The following is a 20,037-nucleotide window of genomic DNA, read 5'->3' as shown; positions in this document are numbered from 1 at the left end:
GGACTATTAAGGCTACACTACTAGAACATCAATAAATAAATAAATAAAGGCTGAAAAAAGTTATGTTCCTCTTTAGATTTTTGCCTGTATTTTCCAAGGACAGATGAAATTCCCAGCCTTTGAGGAGTTTACAAACTCCAGAATTGTTTTTTAATTCTAAATAAGGAAATATATCCATAACAATTTAGGTGAACAATCTCCAAGCCAAATACGATGTTACCAAGAAGCAAGCTTTCTCTTATTACATGAGATAGGTATAGAGCCAGGATTAATGTCCCTACACCATTTATTGATGCTACCCCACTTTCAGTTCCCCACTTATATTGAATATATCGATCAGAACTTGGGGGACAAAAGGTGTGACCCAGAAAGGTCGGCTATACGATAATGGGACTATACTTAAAGAAAAAACTTGCCTGGAATTTTATAAGTATCGTGGAATTCGACACATCCTGAATTTAAACCAACATTCTCCTTGCACTATGCGTTACACTCTTGAACTAATCTACTTATGCTCCCAAGCCACTTACCCTCCCAAAGCCATTTCCACTATTCTATATTAACCAGTCTCGTCAAGGATTGCAGGCGTGCATTCATGACCCAATGGGAAAGGAAATTGGGTATTACCTACAATGCTGATACCTTGAACCAGGCACTAACAAAAATGCGAAATATTTCTGATCATGAAACGGGCAGGAAGGTGATATATCCACGGTGTCGTGTCCCCTCCAGGCTGTATTCTGGCACCCCAACTGCCTTGCATTACCAGATATGTATCCAGAAGGTCTTCTGATGCATCATCAGAAGTTCATGTTTATGGACTGAATCTTTTATGTAAGCGGATACTTTATACTTTATTTAAAGAATTTAAATATTCATTGATTTTTTTTTTCTCTTGCTTGTGTGCCATCTTCTTTTTTTAACTGCATTAGACTCCCTTCTTAACTGGATGAGTGCCAAACCCTCTTTATATCTGGGGACTGAATGCAGTAACAACACTGCATTGCAAGGCAGCACCGCCTTATATGAAGGCAACAAGTTGTCTCTACCTAAATGCAAGATTCAATCTATATCAAACTTCCATATGTGTTATATAAATTAAGAATACCACACTATTCCTTTTTCTTTTCTCTTTGTTTCGCATATACAAAACTTTTGGAAGATATTGTATATTGGAAAATTGGAAAACTGTGCACCAGGGGGGATTTTCATTCACTATTTTGTGTAACTTTTATGGCCAATACAATTATAGACCCTTTATTAAACCTGAGAACCATGGGGCACCTATTATGAGTCTCCTTTGGCTCTGCTCCACCTGTATTCACACTGAGATCTTGGTAAGTCCAGGCTCTTATGACTCCTAGTTTTACATTTCTTCTACTTTTCTAATTACTTCACTCATCCTTTCTGTCCACTCTGTGGTCCTTTTTGATATTAGACTGTTTCAACTTAAAAGCCACAACTATTTTATGTAAATCAAGATACTCATTCATTTACAATTAACTGTTTTATTGATCGCATGTCTAAAATGTCTCTTTAGTTTAAATAAAACCTCAAGTTAGCAAGAAAAAAGTGAACAAAAAAGCACACAACTGAGTGAATTCAATATAATGTGGTTCAAACCAACAAATGGAACTTTATAAAGGGCACCTTCAACATCTATCATTCTATTTTCTTCAAAACGGAAAAATAAGGTGCTGTGCAATATTTACATAGGGCACCACAATATGTGTGAAAAATAACAGTACTTGAATTTAGGTTCCTCTGTTGGAAAGCCCATGGAGCCCCTTCTGGGGAATGGAATGGAGCTTCTTCCTTGTACCGGTATAACAAAAGAGGATCGGAGAAGGGATAGTTAAAATGAGTAACAACTTTAATATAAATTTAAAAAGTAGTATCTTACATAGGAAAATACTTTAAAGCTGTATTAGACAGATGTGTTCATCTGTAGCCCAGAACTGTATGTTGGAATCTTGCAATATGTAGCAAGAGCTATGACGGTATAAATTTTGTATGTAACAATGTTTGTTAATCCTATGTAGAATGCAATTGCTATAACACACCAACCCCCACCCCCTTTTTTTCTTTTTTTGATTAAATAAATTTCTTTTGATTTAAGTATTTTATTATGATAACTTGAGCAGTAAAGTTTCATGCTGCTATGTGTATGGTGGCTATGTGCATTTCAGGTAGACCTTGAAGCAGTTTGCACTTTAAGTTAACTATCGCAACACCAGTACTCCGCTATAATTACCAGCCTTTTGCATGTTATGCAGTACTTTATGAGCGCATATATGTCATTATTTGTGAAAAAGCCTGTAGTAGTGACTAGGTAATTATGTTATGTATTACAGGCTAAGTTTTTTAAAAAAAAATATTATTGTTACGGCCCCAGCGGTTAGACCTCCCGCGAAGAGAGGGGAGACCCCCCGCCTCTGCACGGCAGCTCCAGCCGCAACTGCCGCGAGGAAGAGGGAGACCCCCTGCCTCCGCACGGCAGTCCCAGCCACAGCCACCGCGCAGAAGGGGAAGACCTCCCTCGTCTACCCAGCAGCCGCAGCCACCGCGGAGAAGGGGGAGACCTCCCGCTTCTACACAGCAGCCGCAGCCGCCGCGAGGAAGAGGGAGACCACCTACCTGCACAAGATCCTCCCAGCAGCTGCAGCCGGGAGACGCGTCCTTCTCTGGAGTCCAGACTCGTTCTTCTGCACGCCACCTAGTGGCGCCGGCAGGTACTACCCCAACCTATATGGGAAGATTACGAAATCGCCAACCACAAGATGGCCACGCAGGAAGTGACGTAACGGCACTTTGAAAATTTGGCGGGAAACCTCCAATTAGTGCCTAACTTCCTGTGCCTATTTAAGAGACTTCAGAACTCTGAGACTTTGCCTTCTGATGGTCGTCTATGCCCTGTGCTAGCACCCAGATAGCGTTTTCCTGCTTGATTCCTGTATTTGACCTCGGCTTGTTCCTTGACTATCCTGATCTCTGGTATCCTGACCTCGGCTTGCTCCTCGATTATCCTGCTCTCCGGTATCCTGACCTCGGCTTGCTCCTCGATTATCCTGCTCTCCGGTATCCTGACCTCGGCTCTCTGGACCATCCCTGCCAGTCCTACCTGACTACGGAGTCTCCTCTGTACGCGGTGTCGTGACAGAATCAGAAGGCCATCATGAGACCCGCTTCGGTAGGACAAGGGTCCACTGAGGCTCGACTTGACGAGATGGATCATCGTCTGGATCAATTTGCTCAAGCCCTTCAGACCTTGCTTCAGCGTACTGATCCTACACAGCAGGTACCTCAACCTGTGGCGGCTCCTACTCCACCCCCGTTACCAGTAGCCACGGTTCCTGCTCACCTGCCTCCACCCCAACGTTACGGTGGTGATCCAGCAACCTGTCGGGGTTTCCTGAATCAGTGTGAGATACACTTTGAACTGTCTCCTTACGCCTTTCCCACTGAACGTGCCAAGGTGGGATACGTCATTTCACTCCTCACGGATAAAGCCTTGGCATGGGCTTCACCGCTTTGGGAGAGGAACGTCTCTACAGTGCGCTCCTATGCTGAATTCGTTTCCAGTCTACGTGCTGCGTTTGATACTCCGGGTAGAAGGGCCACCGCTTCTAATTCGCTCTTTACCATTCGTCAGGGGTCCCGTCCGCTTCTGGAGTATGCTATAGAGTTCCGGACCCTGATGGGAGAGGTGAACTGGACTAATGAGGCATTAGTGGCCGCCTTCCTGAATGGACTTTCTGAGACCCTCAAGGACGAGACTGCTGCCAGAGACTTACCCACGGAGCTAGACTCCGTGATTTCGTATGTTTCCCAGATTGATCTGCGTCTCCGCCAAAGACAAGCCCAACGTGAGAGTCTGAAGTTATGTGACAAGGGTGGGAGATCTACTACACGCTTCTCGCCTCAGTTTTCTTCTGCCGAACCCTCGAACGAACAGTCTGAGGAACCCATGCAGTTGGGAGCCACTCGGGTCTCCGAACGAGAGAGGAACAGGCGGAGACGGGAGGGATTATGCTTTTACTGCGGACTCTCGGGTCACTTCATCGGACACTGTCCTAGCAGGCCGGGAAACGCCGCACCTAGGTAGGCCAGGGGAACCTACCATAGGTGTGGTGAACTATTCCCCTAACGGGTTCACCACCCGCATGACTGTTCCGGTCCGTCTGGTCTGGGATGCTGGATTCGTTGACACTGAGGCTTTCCTGGATTCCGGCGCTGCCGGCAACTTTATTGATTCGGTGTTTTGTGAGCAGCAACGCATTCCCACCCTATCCCTGCCCGTACCGTTAGCTGTTGAGGCTATTGATGGTAGACCGCTTCATCCTGACCAGATTTCTCGCTCTACAGCTCCACTCAACCTTGCCGTCGGGATCGTACACAAGGAACGATTGCAACTTCTCGTCATCCGCTCACCCTCCATTCCCATTATATTGGGGTTTCCGTGGTTACAAGTACATAATCCTGCTATTGATTGGACTACGACTCAGATCACGGCCTGGAGTGCGTCCTGTAAAGCACATTGCCTCACCCTGGCCTTTTCCTCCGCATACCACCCACAGTCCAACAGCGCAGCAGAGAGGGCTAACCAGCACCTCGAACAGTACCTGCGCATATTCATTAACCATCATCAGGACGATTGGGTTGACCTGTTGCCATTGGCTGAATTTGCTCGCAATAATGCGGTACAAGAGTCCACTGGAGAGTCCGCCTTCTATTGTGTGTATGGTCTTCACCCTCAACCCTTTCCTGGCGCCTTCCCTACGTCCACTGATCCAGTACTGGAGGAGCGGTTGGTGACTATCCAGTCTACGTGGGCTTCGGTGCGGAGGGCTCTAGAATTGGCTGGTGAGCGACAGGAACTCCAAGCCAACAAACGTCGTTCTAGGAATCCTGCCTATTCTCCTGGGGACAGAGTGTGGTTGTCTACAAGGTACCTGCGACTCAGAGTACCCAGCATGAAGCCGGCACCACGTTTTATCGGTCCTTTCTCGATTGTCCGCCGGGTGAACCCTGTCGCCTATGAACTCTCTCTGCCTAGGACACTCCGTATTCCCAGAGTCTTCCATGTCTCCCTATTGAAGCCGCTGGTTTGCAACCGCTTTTCGACCAGATCCTCTGTTTCGGAGACTTCGGCCACTGATATTTCTGGACGTACTCCTCAAGCTATCCTGAAGTCTCGCAGGCAACAAGGGAGTCTCCAATATCTGATTCATTGGAGGGGACTTGGCCCAGAGGATCGTTCCTGGGTACCGGAGGCTCGATTTCATGCTCCCCACCTTGTGCGTGCATTCCTGGCTAGAGGGCAGAGTTGCTCTAACAGGGGTCGCCCAGAGGTCGCCCCTTTGAGGAGGGGTACTGTTACGGCCCCAGCGGTTAGACCTCCCGGTCAGCAACCGCAGCAGCCGCGAGGTAGGGGGAGACCCCCCGCTTCGGTCCGGCGGCCGCTGCTGCCGCGAAGAGAGGGGAGACCCCCCGCTTCGGACCAGCAGCAGCAAGCGCCGCTAAGAAGGGGGAGACCCCCCGCCTCTGCACGGCAGCTCCAGCCGCAACTGCCGCGAGGAAGAGGGAGACCCCCTGCCTCCGCACGGCAGTCCCAGCCACAGCCACCGCGCAGAAGGGGAAGACCTCCCTCGTCTACCCAGCAGCCGCAGCCACCGCGGAGAAGGGGGAGACCTCCCGCTTCTACACAGCAGCCGCAGCCGCCGCGAGGAAGAGGGAGACCACCTACCTGCACAAGATCCTCCCAGCAGCTGCAGCCGGGAGACGCGTCCTTCTCTGGAGTCCAGACTCGTTCTTCTGCACGCCACCTAGTGGCGCCGGCAGGTACTACCCCAACCTATATGGGAAGATTACGGAATCGCCAACCACAAGATGGCCACGCAGGAAGTGACGTAACGGCACTTTGAAAATTTGGCGGGAAACCTCCAATTAGTGCCTAACTTCCTGTGCCTATTTAAGAGACTTCAGAACTCTGAGACTTTGCCTTCTGATGGTCGTCTATGCCCTGTGCTAGCACCCAGATAGCGTTTTCCTGCTTGATTCCTGTATTTGACCTCGGCTTGTTCCTTGACTATCCTGATCTCTGGTATCCTGACCTCGGCTTGCTCCTCGATTATCCTGCTCTCCGGTATCCTGACCTCGGCTTGCTCCTCGATTATCCTGCTCTCCGGTATCCTGACCTCGGCTCTCTGGACCATCCCTGCCAGTCCTACCTGACTACGGAGTCTCCTCTGTACGCTGTGTCGTGACAATTATTTAGTATATACATTTTTTTTTAATTATGTATTTGTGGCTATTTCTTATGTGATGACCCCATATACGACACTAGCACTTTATTTGTTTTATTTATCAAATGTATCTTTATTTTAATTGAGTACAGAAGGGGTTAATGGACTTAATTGATGGTGATTGGTATAGAAGGAGTTAATGGTTCTATAAATGGGAAGACTGGAGGAGAGATTTTGCACCCAAGGAAGCTGATTGGTGAAATGTGTTGTGCTGAATACGCCCATTGAGGAAGTGGACACAAAAGAATTTTGTGAGACTCAAGCTGTCACTGCTACTGCACAGCAAGATTATGGTCCTCTCCATGGGAGCTTTAAAGTATTTTCCTATGTAAGATACAACTTTTATTTTATTTATTTATTTTAACTCTGGTCCTCTTCTGTTATACCGGTAAAAGGAAGAAGCTCCATTCCATTCACCTGAAAGAGCTCCATGGGCTTTCCAACAGAGGAACCTACTGAAGAGTCCACTTAGATAAATTTGAGTACTGTTTAATTTTCATACATATTATGGTAGCTTTTGTAAATTTTGCGCAGCACCTTATTTTTCTGGTACATGTACTATCTTTTAACACGTGTGGTAAGTGTGTTGGGTCTGCAGCATCAAGGTATTATACCTGTTTAAGTTGTGTTATTATACCAGATATCTGGCATTTCTATTTCAAGTCCTAAATATCATTTTCCATTCTATTTTCTTACCTTTCAACAACCTCAGCAGCCTCTTCAAACATCTTTTCTTTTATGTATAGGTCCATTGCCAGCTCAAATTCCCCAGCCTTTTCAAAGCACTGAGCAGCAAGTTTGTACTCTTGAATCCTTTTATAAAAATATCCTGCATCCTTTGTCTGTGTAATATAAAAATGTAGTTAATTGGAGAATATCGATTGCAAATTACAGTCATATTGTGTATACTACACCCTTCTCGCCTCTTTTTGGGTGGCAAGGTTCTAGATTATGAAAACAAGCTGGTTTTACACTAGAGGAAATGTTGATTGTTTCACTTAACTTAATACATTTGCATAGATGGATTTTCATATATGTTAAGAAGCTAAACTGGAAGTTATATAGCAATCACCTGGAACAAACATATGGTAAATTAGAGGAATAAACTTCTGCTTTAGGCTTCTAAATACTCTGTCATGTAGAGTTAAACATTTGTACCTTAGCAATCAGTGTCTGCATTTGTAGCAAATGACAATTAAGCATTTTCCGAAAGAAAATATCAAAATATGTAGGGCTGCAACAACGAATTAGTTGATTAGTTGAATCGATTTTTATCGATTTTATAAAATGGTTTTTTTTCAGTAAATGCTCTGAAAAATCCTCCCCTTCTATAATCTGACCTCAAATAGAGATCGTATTATAACTCAAGAATCCAGATGTGCGCAACCTCCGCTACTTCCCTTCACTTCCACTTCTACCTGCCCCACCAGGGGTTAATATATCAACAGAAGAAAAACAGGACAAATAAGCACCACTGGGTAAGTTAAGTCTGGAGTATTATCTTTATTTTTATGCTTATTTGCCCCCTGTTTCTTATGTTGATATATTAACCCCTGGTGGGGCAGGTAGATTTTTTTTTCGGGATCTGTTAATTATGTGCATTCTTTCATTTGTGTTTTTTATTTTTCAGTAACTGAATCAGCAACTTTAAACTACCTGACTTAACTATTGATTATCAAGGGCCATACCAGACTCTTTGATAACTTTGTGGTTTGCTTCTTTTTTAATCTTAGCCCCCTCGTCTATCATACTTCTGTTTCCCTTTAAAGGAACAGTTATGCCATATTTATCCTTCAATTTTTTCCATACTACTTGTCATATGATGCTTATATTAAAAACAGTTGGCTGAGCCACACTCCTCTTCCCATGATCTGGCATGCTAGCATTGAGAATAAGAACTGTACAGGAGGAGTACATGTTTGCGTAACCACAATTCTGCCTGCACAGTACCAAGTGCACAGAACTATACGAAAAGAACTACACAGTGAATTTGCACAGTTATTTAAGTGGCAGTTCTGGAATCACCCCAAGAGCAATTCTGAGCATTTCCTAAAATAAAAATGAGGATTATTGTGTCATTTAAATATTTGAAGGTTAAAAAAGTTAGTTAATGGAAATAGATATGGTGAGGCAACAAACATTTAATATACCTTTTTCAGTTTCTCACACAGTTCTGCACAGAGACGATATTCTTTGGCCCACGTTAAGCACTTGAGAGCCAGTTTAGATTCTCCACATTGTAAATACGTTTTAGCAAGCCTTATATATTCCACTTTATCCCTTTACAACAAGAGAAAATATATAATTGTTAATGCCAAGGGATGCTTATAAACAGTTTTTATTTGTATTAGAAAAATAATCATTCTTTACCTTGCATTAGTCTTTCTGGACTGTAAATTTAGGACTGCATCATTGGCAAAAGCAAGGTGTTCTTTATCTTTTGCTCCACCCTTTTGGTAGCATTTAGCAGCAACCTGAAAACAAAAGATCACTAAAATGTCAAATCTATGCATACAGGCTATTTTGACAGTAGTGCTTTAGCATTATGGATACATTGAAAATAAAACTCAGTATGCAGAAAAGAGAAAACTGCCAATGTTTTCAGAAACTGAAAAAGTGAGATTGCTAACTAAATGTACACTAATGAGATTGCAAGGTTTACCTTCCAACATTTGTGTTTTGCATAATAATCTCCTTGAGAAATCCACTCCTCTTTGGATGAAGTCCTCACAAACATTTTGTCATCAAGGTCTAATGAGAGAATAAAGTTTAGTTATAGAAACATTATGGGCATTTTGAAATTGCAGTTATCTAATGCCCTGTCCCCATAAGGAAGAAGCACTGGGTGTGTGTGGCTGACAAATATCAGGCAACTGATGAGTAAGTAATCTTGGGTAACCTGGTTTACATTGAAGTTAAATAAAGAATGAGTCATGTCGATGTACCAACATTTAAGGAAATATGTTTGTTAAGGCAAACAAGACTATGAACACAAAATTAACTACATATATACACTCATTGGCCACTTTATTAGGTACACCTTGCTAGTACTGGGTTGGACGCCCTGTTGCCTTCATTCTTTGTGACATACTTTCTACAAGGTGCTGGAAAAATTCCTCAGATTTTGGTCCATATGGACATGATGGCAGTTGCTGCAGATTTGTCGCTGTCACCACCAGCCTGAACCATTGATACAAGGCAGGATGAATCCATGCTTTCATGTTTTCGCCAAAGTCTGACACTGCCATCTGAATGTCTCAGCTGGAATTGAGACTCATCAGACCAGGCAACATTCTTCCACTCTTCCATTGTCCAATTTTTGTGAGCTTGTGCGAATTGTAGCCTCAGTTTCCTATTCTTAGCTGAAAGGAGTGGCACCTGGTGTGGGATTCTGCTGCTGTAGCCCATCTACTTCAAGGTTCGACGTGTTGTACGTTCAGATATGGTATTCTGCATACTTTGGTTGTAACAAGTGGTTATTTGAGATACTGTTGCCTTTCTGTCATCTCGAACCAATCTGCCCACTCTCCTCTGACCTCAACAAGGCAGTTTCGTCCACACAACCACTGCTCACTGGATATTTTGTCCTTTTGGATCATTCTCCGTCAAGCCTAGAGATGGTTGTGTGTGAAAATCCCAGTAGATCAGCAGTTTCTGAAATACTCAGACCAGCCCATCTGGCATCAACAACCATGTCAAGTTCAAAGTCATTTAAATCCCCTTTCTTCCCCATTCTAATGCTCGGTTTGGACTTCAGCAAGTTGTCTTGACCATGTCTACCTGCCTAAATGCATTGAGTTGCTGCCATGTGATTGGCTGATTAGCTATTTGTGTTAACAAGCAATTGAACAAGTGTACCTAATAAAGTGGCCAGTGTGTGTGTGTGTATGTATGTATATATATCTGATTAGATTTGATACCTGATTTATCAAAAGCCACTGCATGCAAACCATCCTGAATAAAGAGGCTTGAATGTTAAATACAAATTATGAATGAGAATCTTCAATACTATTGTACATGAGCTATGTTATATATTATATTCTTGGTGGTGAGATGAACTGTAAATCAAGTAATTTATGTTTTCGCTTTGACCTATTATATTACATGTGTACCTTTGTTTTCATCTGTCCTAACCACTTTGACAAGGTTTCTTTTGATGAAATATTGAAAAGCCGGGGCTCGTTTCTCTTGATTCTCATCAAATATCCACAGGTTCACTCTGGCCCTTGTAATAGCTGTGTATAATTGTTTTAGTTCTTCATTGAGTAGCTGTATATAAAATAAATAGTTTTTAGTGTAAACAATAATTATTATAGTGTACATTGAAACACTTTTGGTCACTTAACACTTTAGGTCACTGACACCCGAGCACGTCCTACCAGTGCCATAGGAGCACTGGGTTTAATGTGGAATCTACTCAACAGAGGGGAACCAGTAGGAGAGCATGTGAGCCTAGTGATGTGGTGATTTGCTGTTAACTCAATCTCTGAGTAAAGGAGTCTGCCACGCAGTGAATTCATTCAGCTAGAAGCAGTCAAATACATTATGTCATTCATCCCATAAGATACAGAAATTTAAATTTTCACAAACCGTCTGGCTTTATTTCTGTGAACGCAGCATTTGGAAAGAATATAACTTTCCTTTATGTTATGTCATATATTTGTCTAACAACATAAAACCTCACACTTTATGGTCATCACATGTTGACATGTTTGGAATTGTTATAGTGAATATGAAGTTAAAAAGACAGAACTCCAAGTAGTAGTCAGGTTTATTGAAAACATCACTCAAAAAAAAAGTCCTAGTAATTGCATTATTAAAAATGCATTCAAATATTTGTGATATTAAATGATTCACACTTAAAATAAATAAATCTGGTGAAGATTTGCATTGACAAACACTTATAGTGTCACTATTACAGCTTTTACAATATCTAAATTCATTAATTAAGTGTTTAGGTGAAAAAATGTTCATGCTTTTTTAAAGTATGTATGTGTGGATTAGGGTCTGAGTGTTAAACATTGCTTGGTTTCAAGTCATTGCTGCAGCCTAGAAAATTGGGAGACTGTGTATTCATAACGTATCCTGTCAGGAAAGGCAACAGGGGAGACGTAAAATGAGTGGTCTCACTCTCTAATCTCAACAATTAAAGAATGCTTGCACTGATTTTGACACAATAAGACGCCTTAGAGTGTGTGTAAAATTGTCTTCAATATGCATTATACATTTTAAAAAGTTAGGGACTAAGGACCAATCTTTTAAGATGTTTGCTCCCAGGATAAACACAAACTGAGTTTTAGTTTTTAAACACCATTACACAGGTGTTGGATTTGTGAAATGTGACTGACTTGCTTAAATATACCTCATTCTAAAATCTTAATTCTTTTTCTGTATTTTGGTATTACACTCAGTAAACATTGATTGCATTAGCATATATGTTTATTTTTCGTGTTGTTTAAGTGCTAGCCTTACTCTTTTTAAATTAATGTCTGAGACTGTACCTTATGCATTTCTGGATTTATCCCTTCTTGTCTGATTGAAGATATGAACATTTTATCCAAAGAAACCTCGATAATGGTTTGTCTGTCTTCAGTCTCTTGTGATACCGGGCTAAAGGAAGAGATGATTCTCCACTCCTTGGAAGCCTAATGTCAGAAAAGGTTTAATTTCAAGTTCAGTTATTCAAGTTAACAGTATTTGGAAGATCTTAGTGGGTTTACAGGGTCAACCAGAAATGAAAATTATAAACAGAAATTATAAGCAAATTACGATTTTTAATCCCCTTTTTTCCCTGTTATAAACTTTAACCATGCCTTTACCCACTTAGGTTCACACACTAAAATGCAGTAAACCGTGCACATTGTATCATGTGTTTAGTCCAACAACTGTACTAATTAGATGCACAGAGACAATAGTTATTGGAGGGGGTAGAGGTACCGTATTTGCTCGATTATAAGACGACCCCCCAAAATCTAAATATTAATTTAGGAAAAAAACAAAAAGCCTGAATATAAGACTACCCTATAGTAAATATTAATTCATCTTAACAATTTATTTATATTTAATAAAAGCTATGATTGAGAAAAATATATATTTTTTATTTGCCAACCTGCCCCCCCCCGTTGCTACTCTGCCCCATGATGTGCCTTTTAACCCTCTATATGCCACTCTGCCTCCAGAAATGTCTTATACCCTCCTTTATGCCACTCTGCCCCATGATATGCCTTTTAACCCCCTATATGCCAGAGTGGCATATAGGGGGTTAAAAGGCATTTCATGGGGCAGAGTGGCATATAGGGGGTTAAAAGGCATTTCTGGAGGTGTGTGTGTGTGTGTGTATGTATATATATATATATATATATATATATATATATATATATATATATATATATATATATATATATATATATATATACATGCATACATACATACGTACCGTATTGGCTCGGATATAGGCCGCCCCCGTATATAGGCCGCACCCTAAAAGTTTGGTGCTTTTTTAAAGAAAAAGTTTTTTTCTTTAAAAAAGCACCAAAAAAAAACATGCTACCACTGTGTCCCCCCCCGAGATATCCTGCCACTGCCCCCCCCCTGAGATATGCTGCCACTGTCCTCCTCCTCCCCCCCCGAGATATTCTGCCACTGTCCTCCTCTGACCCCCCCCCCCCGACTTACCGGAGCAGACTCCCGGGGGTGTCTTGCGGGGCCGGCGGGGGACATCTACGCAATACGCGTATACAACCGGCACCGGAAGTTGTATACGCGTATTGCGTAGATGTCCCCCGCCGGCCCCGCAAGACACCCGGGAGTCTGCTCCGGTAAGTCGGGGGGGGGGTCAGAGGTAAAACACGCTTAGACAACCTCCCGTGCCGGCACAGGCTCCCCCCCCCCGTGGGAAGTGCTGGCAGGGGGAGGTTGTCTGAGCGTATCGGGGAGTAGGATGCAGGTCCCCTGCACCGCTGCGGGCGATCTGTATCCTAACCCCGCTGCCTGCCTATATTCGAGCCAATACGGTGTATATATGTGTATATATATATATATATATATATATATATATAATCTCTGCTAACAGCAATCACACTCCTATCAAGCCAAGGCAGCCAGTACATGCTGGGACCTGGGGATGATAGGAGTGTGAGTACAGCCTCCCTATACCATGCTACCACCACCACCACCCCCCTTACACATCTATGCTATCACACACACACTCATTCACAAACATTTAAATACTCATTCATTCCATTAATCACACATACTTGCTCAAAAACCCTCCCCCACCCCCTTACCTGAACTGCAGATCTCTCACTCGAAGACTTCTGCAGGGGCCCGGCTGTGCGAACAACTTCTCTGGCCCTGCCCCCAGAGGAAGGAGGGGGGGAGGCAGAATTATGTGACACTCTGCTAGCTTCCTGTTCTCCTGCTGCTAGTAGAAGAGACGCTGCTCGCGACCAAAGCACCGGTAAGCAGCCTGGCCCCAGCGGACATTTTTTTGAGGTCTGATTAGAAGACGACCTTGATTATAAGACGAGGGGTATTTTTCAGAGCATTTGCTCTGAAAAAAACCTCGTCTTATAATCGAGCAAATAGTAAATGGTATGATACTTTCCTTTAGGGATGCACCGATATATCAGTGGCTAAAATATATTGGCCGAAAAGGGCATTATCGGCAAAATAAAAATAAAAAAACGTCCGGAAATAATCATCCACAGGGCCCCTGCTGCTTCCCTCTGTGTGGCTCGCAGCATCTCTTGTACCGCCCAGGGTAGGCAGGCACCCAGAGGAGTCACGTGAATTTACATCACATGAGTCTGCTCCTTTTCCAGCATGTACTGGCTGACTTGGCATGATAGGAGTGTGATTAATATTGTTATTGATTTTATTTTGTTCATTATTGGCGTCTTAACCACATTTTTATTAAAAGTAAGTAACACACCAAAATTGGACAGAAAAATTCAATAACAAAATTACCGTATTTGCTCGATTATAAGACGACCCCCCAAATCTGAATATTAATTTAGGAAAAAAGGAGCCTTAATATAAGACGACCCTATAGGAAAGAAGTTTTACCAGTAAATGTTAATTCATGTAAACTATTTTTTTTAATAAAAGCTATGATTGAGAAAAATATTTTGGTTTTATTTCCTTCTATTTTCCAACCTGCCCCCCCAGTTATGCACATCTGCCCCAGAAATGCCTTATACCCCCTATATGCCACATATAGGGAGGTTTAAGGCATTTCAGGAGGCAGAGTGGCGTATAGAGCGTTAAAAAGGCATTTCACAGAGCACTCTGCCTCCAGAAATGCCTGATGCCCCCAATTTAACACTCCCCTGCCCCCCCCCAAACTTACCGGTGCTTCTGACCGGTAAGTTTGGGGCCTTTTTAACTCTCTATACGCCACTCTGCCTCCTGAAATGCCTTAAACCTCCCTATATGCCACTCTGCCCCATAATATGCCTTTTAACCCCCTTAATGCCAGAGTGGCATATAGGGGTATAAGGCATTTCTGGAGGCAGAGTGGCTCATAAGAGGTCAAAAGGCATATCATGGGGCACAGTGGCATATATGGTTAAAAGGCATATCATGGGGCACAGTGGCATATAGGGGGTATAAGGCATTTCTGGGGCAGATGTGCATAACTGGGGGGCAGGTTGGAAAATAGAAGGAAATAAAACCAAAATATTTTTCTAAATCATAGCTTTTATCTAAAAAAAATAGTTTAGATGAATTAACATTTACTGGTAAAACTTTTTTCCTAATAGGGTCGTCTTATATTCAGGCTTTTTCTTTTTTTCCTAAATTAATATTCAGATTTGGGGGGTCGTCTTATAATCAGGGTCGTCTTATAATCGAGCAAATACGGTATGCCCTGCTATGTAAAACCATAGCATTCAAGAGGGTGATAATAATTTGGATCACCAATTTATCAAAGAAAATGATGGAGGGAAGGCATATATTAATGCACATAAGGGAATAAATGTGTTCAGACTACCAAATGCTACAAAAGTACTGCAGACATACCTCCGAGTCAGTGAAGAAATTGTACAGTAGAACATCATCAAATTCCAAGCCTTTTGATTCATAAATAGTAAGAACCAATGCCAAGCTTAATTCCTCTGGTATGTTTTCCTTGGCCTCTTCATTTTTTACCAGTATAACCTAAAAGAATATAAAGACTTACTGGATGGATCACAACAATAAAAAAACATCATATAGTAGTTTTGACTATAGTTATGAATATCAATTTCCTTTTAGAATTTATATCCGTTTTGCAAGCAGTGTGACCACTTTTGTTTTATGTATTTTTTTTAGCACATATTTTACTGGTGTGATACCAAATATAAATAACATGTACAGGGTTTCCTGCTTTTTTATTTTCATCAAGATTATATTTGTCAACGGGCTCATTTTTCGTTTTGTACCCTGTGGGACCAAGGCTGTTTTGACACTTTTGTGGTGCTTGTGTTCAGCTGTAATTTTCACCTCACCCATTTAGTGTACCCACATAAGTTATATATTGTTTTTTCCGGGACAAGATGGGCTTTCTTCAGATACCATTATTTTGATCGTATCATCTTATTTACTATAAAAAAAATAAAAAAAACATGGTGAAAAATTGAAAAAAACACATTTTATGACTTTTATTTGAAAAATCTTTTACTCACCTAAAAAAGCAAGTAAAAAAACTAGCTAAATAGATTCTACTACTTGTCCTGAGTTTAGAAATACCCAATGTTTTTATGTTTTTTTGCTGTTTTTTGTAAGTTATAGGGCAATAAGTACAAGCAGCGTTTTATGATTTCCAAATCTTTTTAACAAATCTGGTCAGTCTGCCTCCATCTCCTCTTTGGAATATCTTTGAAGCCGGTTAACTCAATTTAACCCCCTCAAACCATATATTTTTGAAAACTAGACACCCCAGGGTATTCCAAATGCTGTTATTTTAACCCTTTCCATGCACCAATTATAGAACTACACATTGTCAAACTTTGTAATAGTAATTTTTTTTATTTTTTTTTTCACACAAATTGTATTTTAGTTATAGATATAAAGGTCCTGGTATATGTCACTGTCAAACAACACCCCAATATGTGTTCAGGAACATCTCCTGAGTACAGCGATACCCCACATGCATGGGTTTGTCAGATTGTTTGGCTGGTAAAAGGCAACTTTTGGGGCATGCGTAATCCAGGTGGTCATTTGGTGATTCTGCCTTCATCTCCTCTTTGGAATATCTTTGAAGCGGGTTAACTCAATTTAACCCATTCAAACCATATATTTTCCCGGTGTATAGTGGCAGTACCAGAGGGTTTACTCTTTCGTCGGGACAAACACTAAAAAGAAATCGAAGGGTTAAGCTCCGCCCCCTCCCCCTTACCCTATAACCGCCCGTACCGGCATGGAGAATTAGTTCTTTTTTGTCCCGCAGGGACGAACACTTGGGGCTCCGGCTCCTCCGATCGAAGACTTCAGCCGGGACACGGGTTGTGCCGGCCAAGCGGGGGTCTCGCAGTCCGTTCGCTACCCGGGTGGGAGCTCGGCTGCGGCTCAGCTACTCAGCTTCTCCGCGTTACAGACGGGTTCTGTAGCGGAGGTTTTCACTGCCAGGGGAGGAGCATGCGCAGTTCAGTGGAACGCACGCCCGGGTGGCTATGCGTTCCACTGATGATCCGGCCGTGCTACGACGCATGCGCGGTTCGGATCATCCGATTTTGGCGCCAGATTCAAAATTTGGCTGCCTATAAAAACTGTGTAAACCTGTCTGACCACAAGAGTGTGTGTCAGGACAGGTTTTTGCCGTGTTGTTTGACCCCCACACGGTTTTTTTGGTGATCTTGATATTGATACACCAAAAATATGTTAACCCCTTCATCTCCAGAGAAGGATAAAATGCCTTCTGCTCCTCCCAAAAAGGCTTCATGTAAGTCTAAACATTTGGCTTGCCTGGAATGTAATACTCCTCTCCCAGAAGGCTACAAGAGGAAGACATGCCAGCAGTGTTTAGCAGATATCCTGGCAAAAGAAAAACAAAAGGATATGCAGTCTTTTCTATCCTGGTTCCAGGATAATTTGTCGCAAACATTCCAAGCATTTAAGGAGGCGGCCAAGCCAACAGTATATGACAAGCCAAGTAAGAAACGCAGGAGAGAGCGTAGTTCATCTACATCGGAATTGTCATCTGGGGAATGTTCTCGTTCATCCATGGATGTATCCAGTTCGGAAGAATCTGAATCCGAGTCCGGTTTTCCCTCTCAAGAGCTGGGAAAATTCATTAAAGAAGTAAATCATGTTTTACTGAATCCAGACACTAAGAAAAAGGGTTTTCCTGTTTTGCCTCATCTTATGGAATTTGTACAGCGTGAATGGAAGCATCCAAGTAAGCGAGCTTTTGTTTCTAAGCACTTCAAACAAATTTTTAAGCTTCAAGATGACAGCATATGGGAAGAGCTTCCTAAAGTTGATGTCCAGGTCGCTCAGTTGTCTAAACAAACTACATTGCCAATTGGGGAAGTTTCCGGCCTAAAAGACACCATGGACAAGAGAGCAGAGAATGCTAATAGAAGAATCTTCCAAGCAGCAGGACTGCAAAGCAGCATCAGCTGGAGCAGCGGTAGCGAGAGCTCAAGGCTTATGGCTCCAGAAATTAGAAAACCACGTTCTGGAGGATGCAGATAAAGATCTTTCCCAACTGCTTAAAAATTTGAAACTTTCTAATGACTTTTTGATTGATACGGTGGAAGAATTAGTCAAGCTATCTGCCCGTAATATGGGTCTGTCTACGGTTGCCAGGAGAGCAGTTTGGCTTAGATCCTGGAACGCTGATTCTGCATCTAAATCTTCACTGTGCGATTTACCATTTGAGAGGAAAAACTTTTTGGTTCTCCTCTGGAAGAGCTTTTGAAACAGATGTCAGACACCAAGAAAGCGCTGCCTCAAGATATTAAGCCTAAATGGAACCGCAGGTACCCCTTTAATAGACAGAGATATTCCAGACCATCGGATAAGTCTTCCTTTCGGAAACAAAATAAAGACACCAGATTTCACCCTAAAGGAGCCAGACAAGATAGGGCGAGACGGTTCTGACAAAGTAGGAGGTCGCCTTCGGATGTTTCGGGACACATGGTTCCAGACTACCAGCAACCCATGGATCCGCCGGATCATTTCAGAAGGCTACACCATAATATTTTGCAGGCCTCCACACAATATTTTCCTAGTCTCCTCTTACCCATCAGTAACCAAAAATACGGCATTAATTACGGCAGCGTCAAAACTCCTCAGACAGGGAGTGATAGAAAACGTTCCAAAGTCTCAGTTTTTCCAGGGGGTTTATTCCCGGTTGTTCCTAGTCCCGAAGCCAGGTGGCACCTTTCGTCCAGTATTGGATTTAAAGTTCGTCAACCAACATATTCCTTACCAACACTTCTGTATGGAAACCATCTCTTCAGTTACTCAGATGATTCAGAGAGGGGATTATATGGCTTCCCTAGACCTTCAGGATGCTTACCTACATGTGCCTATAGCCGTAAAGTCAAGAAGATTTCTAAGATTTGCAGTGTACGCAAGCCGAGGTCTCCTTCACTTTCAATTCAAAGCGCTACCCTTTGGCCTTTCAACTGCACCAAGAGTCTTCACCAAGATTCTCACCAAGAATATATTCTCAAGAATATCTGTGGTCCCTTACCTGGACGACTGGTTGATAAAAGCCTCATCAGCTGCACAACTCTTAATAGATCTTCAAGTGACGATCAATCTGCTCAAAAACCATGGTTGGCTTCTGAATGTGCCCAAATCAAACTTAAATCCAACAACAGAGATCAAATTTCTGGGATTTCGGGTAAACTCAAGATCTCTTCGTCTTTTTCTTCCGGAAGACAAAGCCACACGCATTCGGCTAAAGGTTGCGGATCTCCAAGCATATCCCATATGCTCTATCAGAAAGGTTATGAGCGTTTTGGGACTTATGACTTCCACCATGCCGGCGGTAGCCTGGGCACAGGCAAGAATGAGGCCTCTACAATGGCACATTCTGTCCCACTGGTCCAGAAACGACGAGGACCTAGACAAAGAGATTTTGATATCTCAAGAAGTGCTGCAACAATTGGAGTGGTGGAAGATCAAGAAGAATTTGACAAGCGGCCTGTCATTCCAGCCCAAGCAGTGGCTGGTAGTTACCACAGATGCATCCCAGACTGGTTGGGGAGCTCATTTCCAATCTCACTCAGCACAAGGGAAGTGGTCAACGCAGGAAGCACGTCAATCTTCGAACTTCAGGGAACTACAGGCTGTCTTCAGGGCCCTAGTGTTCTTCAAGCCATGGATAGTAGGCAAACCAGTAAAGATTCAATCAGACAACGCCACAACAGTGGCTTATATAAACAGACAAGGAGGTACGAGAGTTGCCAGTCTTCAAGCTTTATGCACCGACATCATGCGATGGGCACAAAAGCACCTGGAAGCTATCTCTGCGGTTCACATCAGAGGTCAGTACAATGTACTAGCAGACGACCTCAGCAGAAACAGATGCTCGCAGAATGGTCCCTTCATCCGACTATTTTTCAGAAATTGGTGGCATTAGTAGGCTTGCCAGAAGTGGATCTCATGGCAACGAGACTGAACCAAAAGGTCCCTCTTTTTGCCTCCCTGTACAGTATGGATTACCCTCCTTTTCTGGATGGATTGGGGATCAAGTGGCAATTCAACCTGGCCTACATCTTCCCTCCGGTGGCAATGA

The 20,037-nt window shown here is 42.7% G+C and overlaps 1 protein-coding gene across 1 annotated transcript in view; it reads right to left on the bottom strand.

The window, feature by feature from the left end:
- Window positions 1–20,037, bottom strand: part of TRANK1 (tetratricopeptide repeat and ankyrin repeat containing 1) — an 80,424-nt gene that overhangs the window by 7,044 nt on the left and 53,343 nt on the right. Inside the window, exons 15-21 of the mRNA XM_053468276.1 lie at window positions 15,327–15,464; window positions 11,807–11,950; window positions 10,418–10,574; window positions 8,968–9,056; window positions 8,676–8,779; window positions 8,456–8,585; window positions 7,002–7,147 (exon numbers count right to left, since the gene is read on the bottom strand). Coding sequence (XP_053324251.1) covers window positions 7,002–7,147; window positions 8,456–8,585; window positions 8,676–8,779; window positions 8,968–9,056; window positions 10,418–10,574; window positions 11,807–11,950; window positions 15,327–15,464 — 908 coding nt within the window. The remainder of the gene's footprint in view (window positions 1–7,001; window positions 7,148–8,455; window positions 8,586–8,675; window positions 8,780–8,967; window positions 9,057–10,417; window positions 10,575–11,806; window positions 11,951–15,326; window positions 15,465–20,037) is intronic.

Source organism: Spea bombifrons, chromosome 5, assembly GCF_027358695.1.
Source record: "Spea bombifrons isolate aSpeBom1 chromosome 5, aSpeBom1.2.pri, whole genome shotgun sequence".
Taxonomy (NCBI): domain Eukaryota; kingdom Metazoa; phylum Chordata; class Amphibia; order Anura; family Pelobatidae; genus Spea; species Spea bombifrons.
This window is presented reverse-complemented; position numbering and strand designations above follow the sequence as displayed.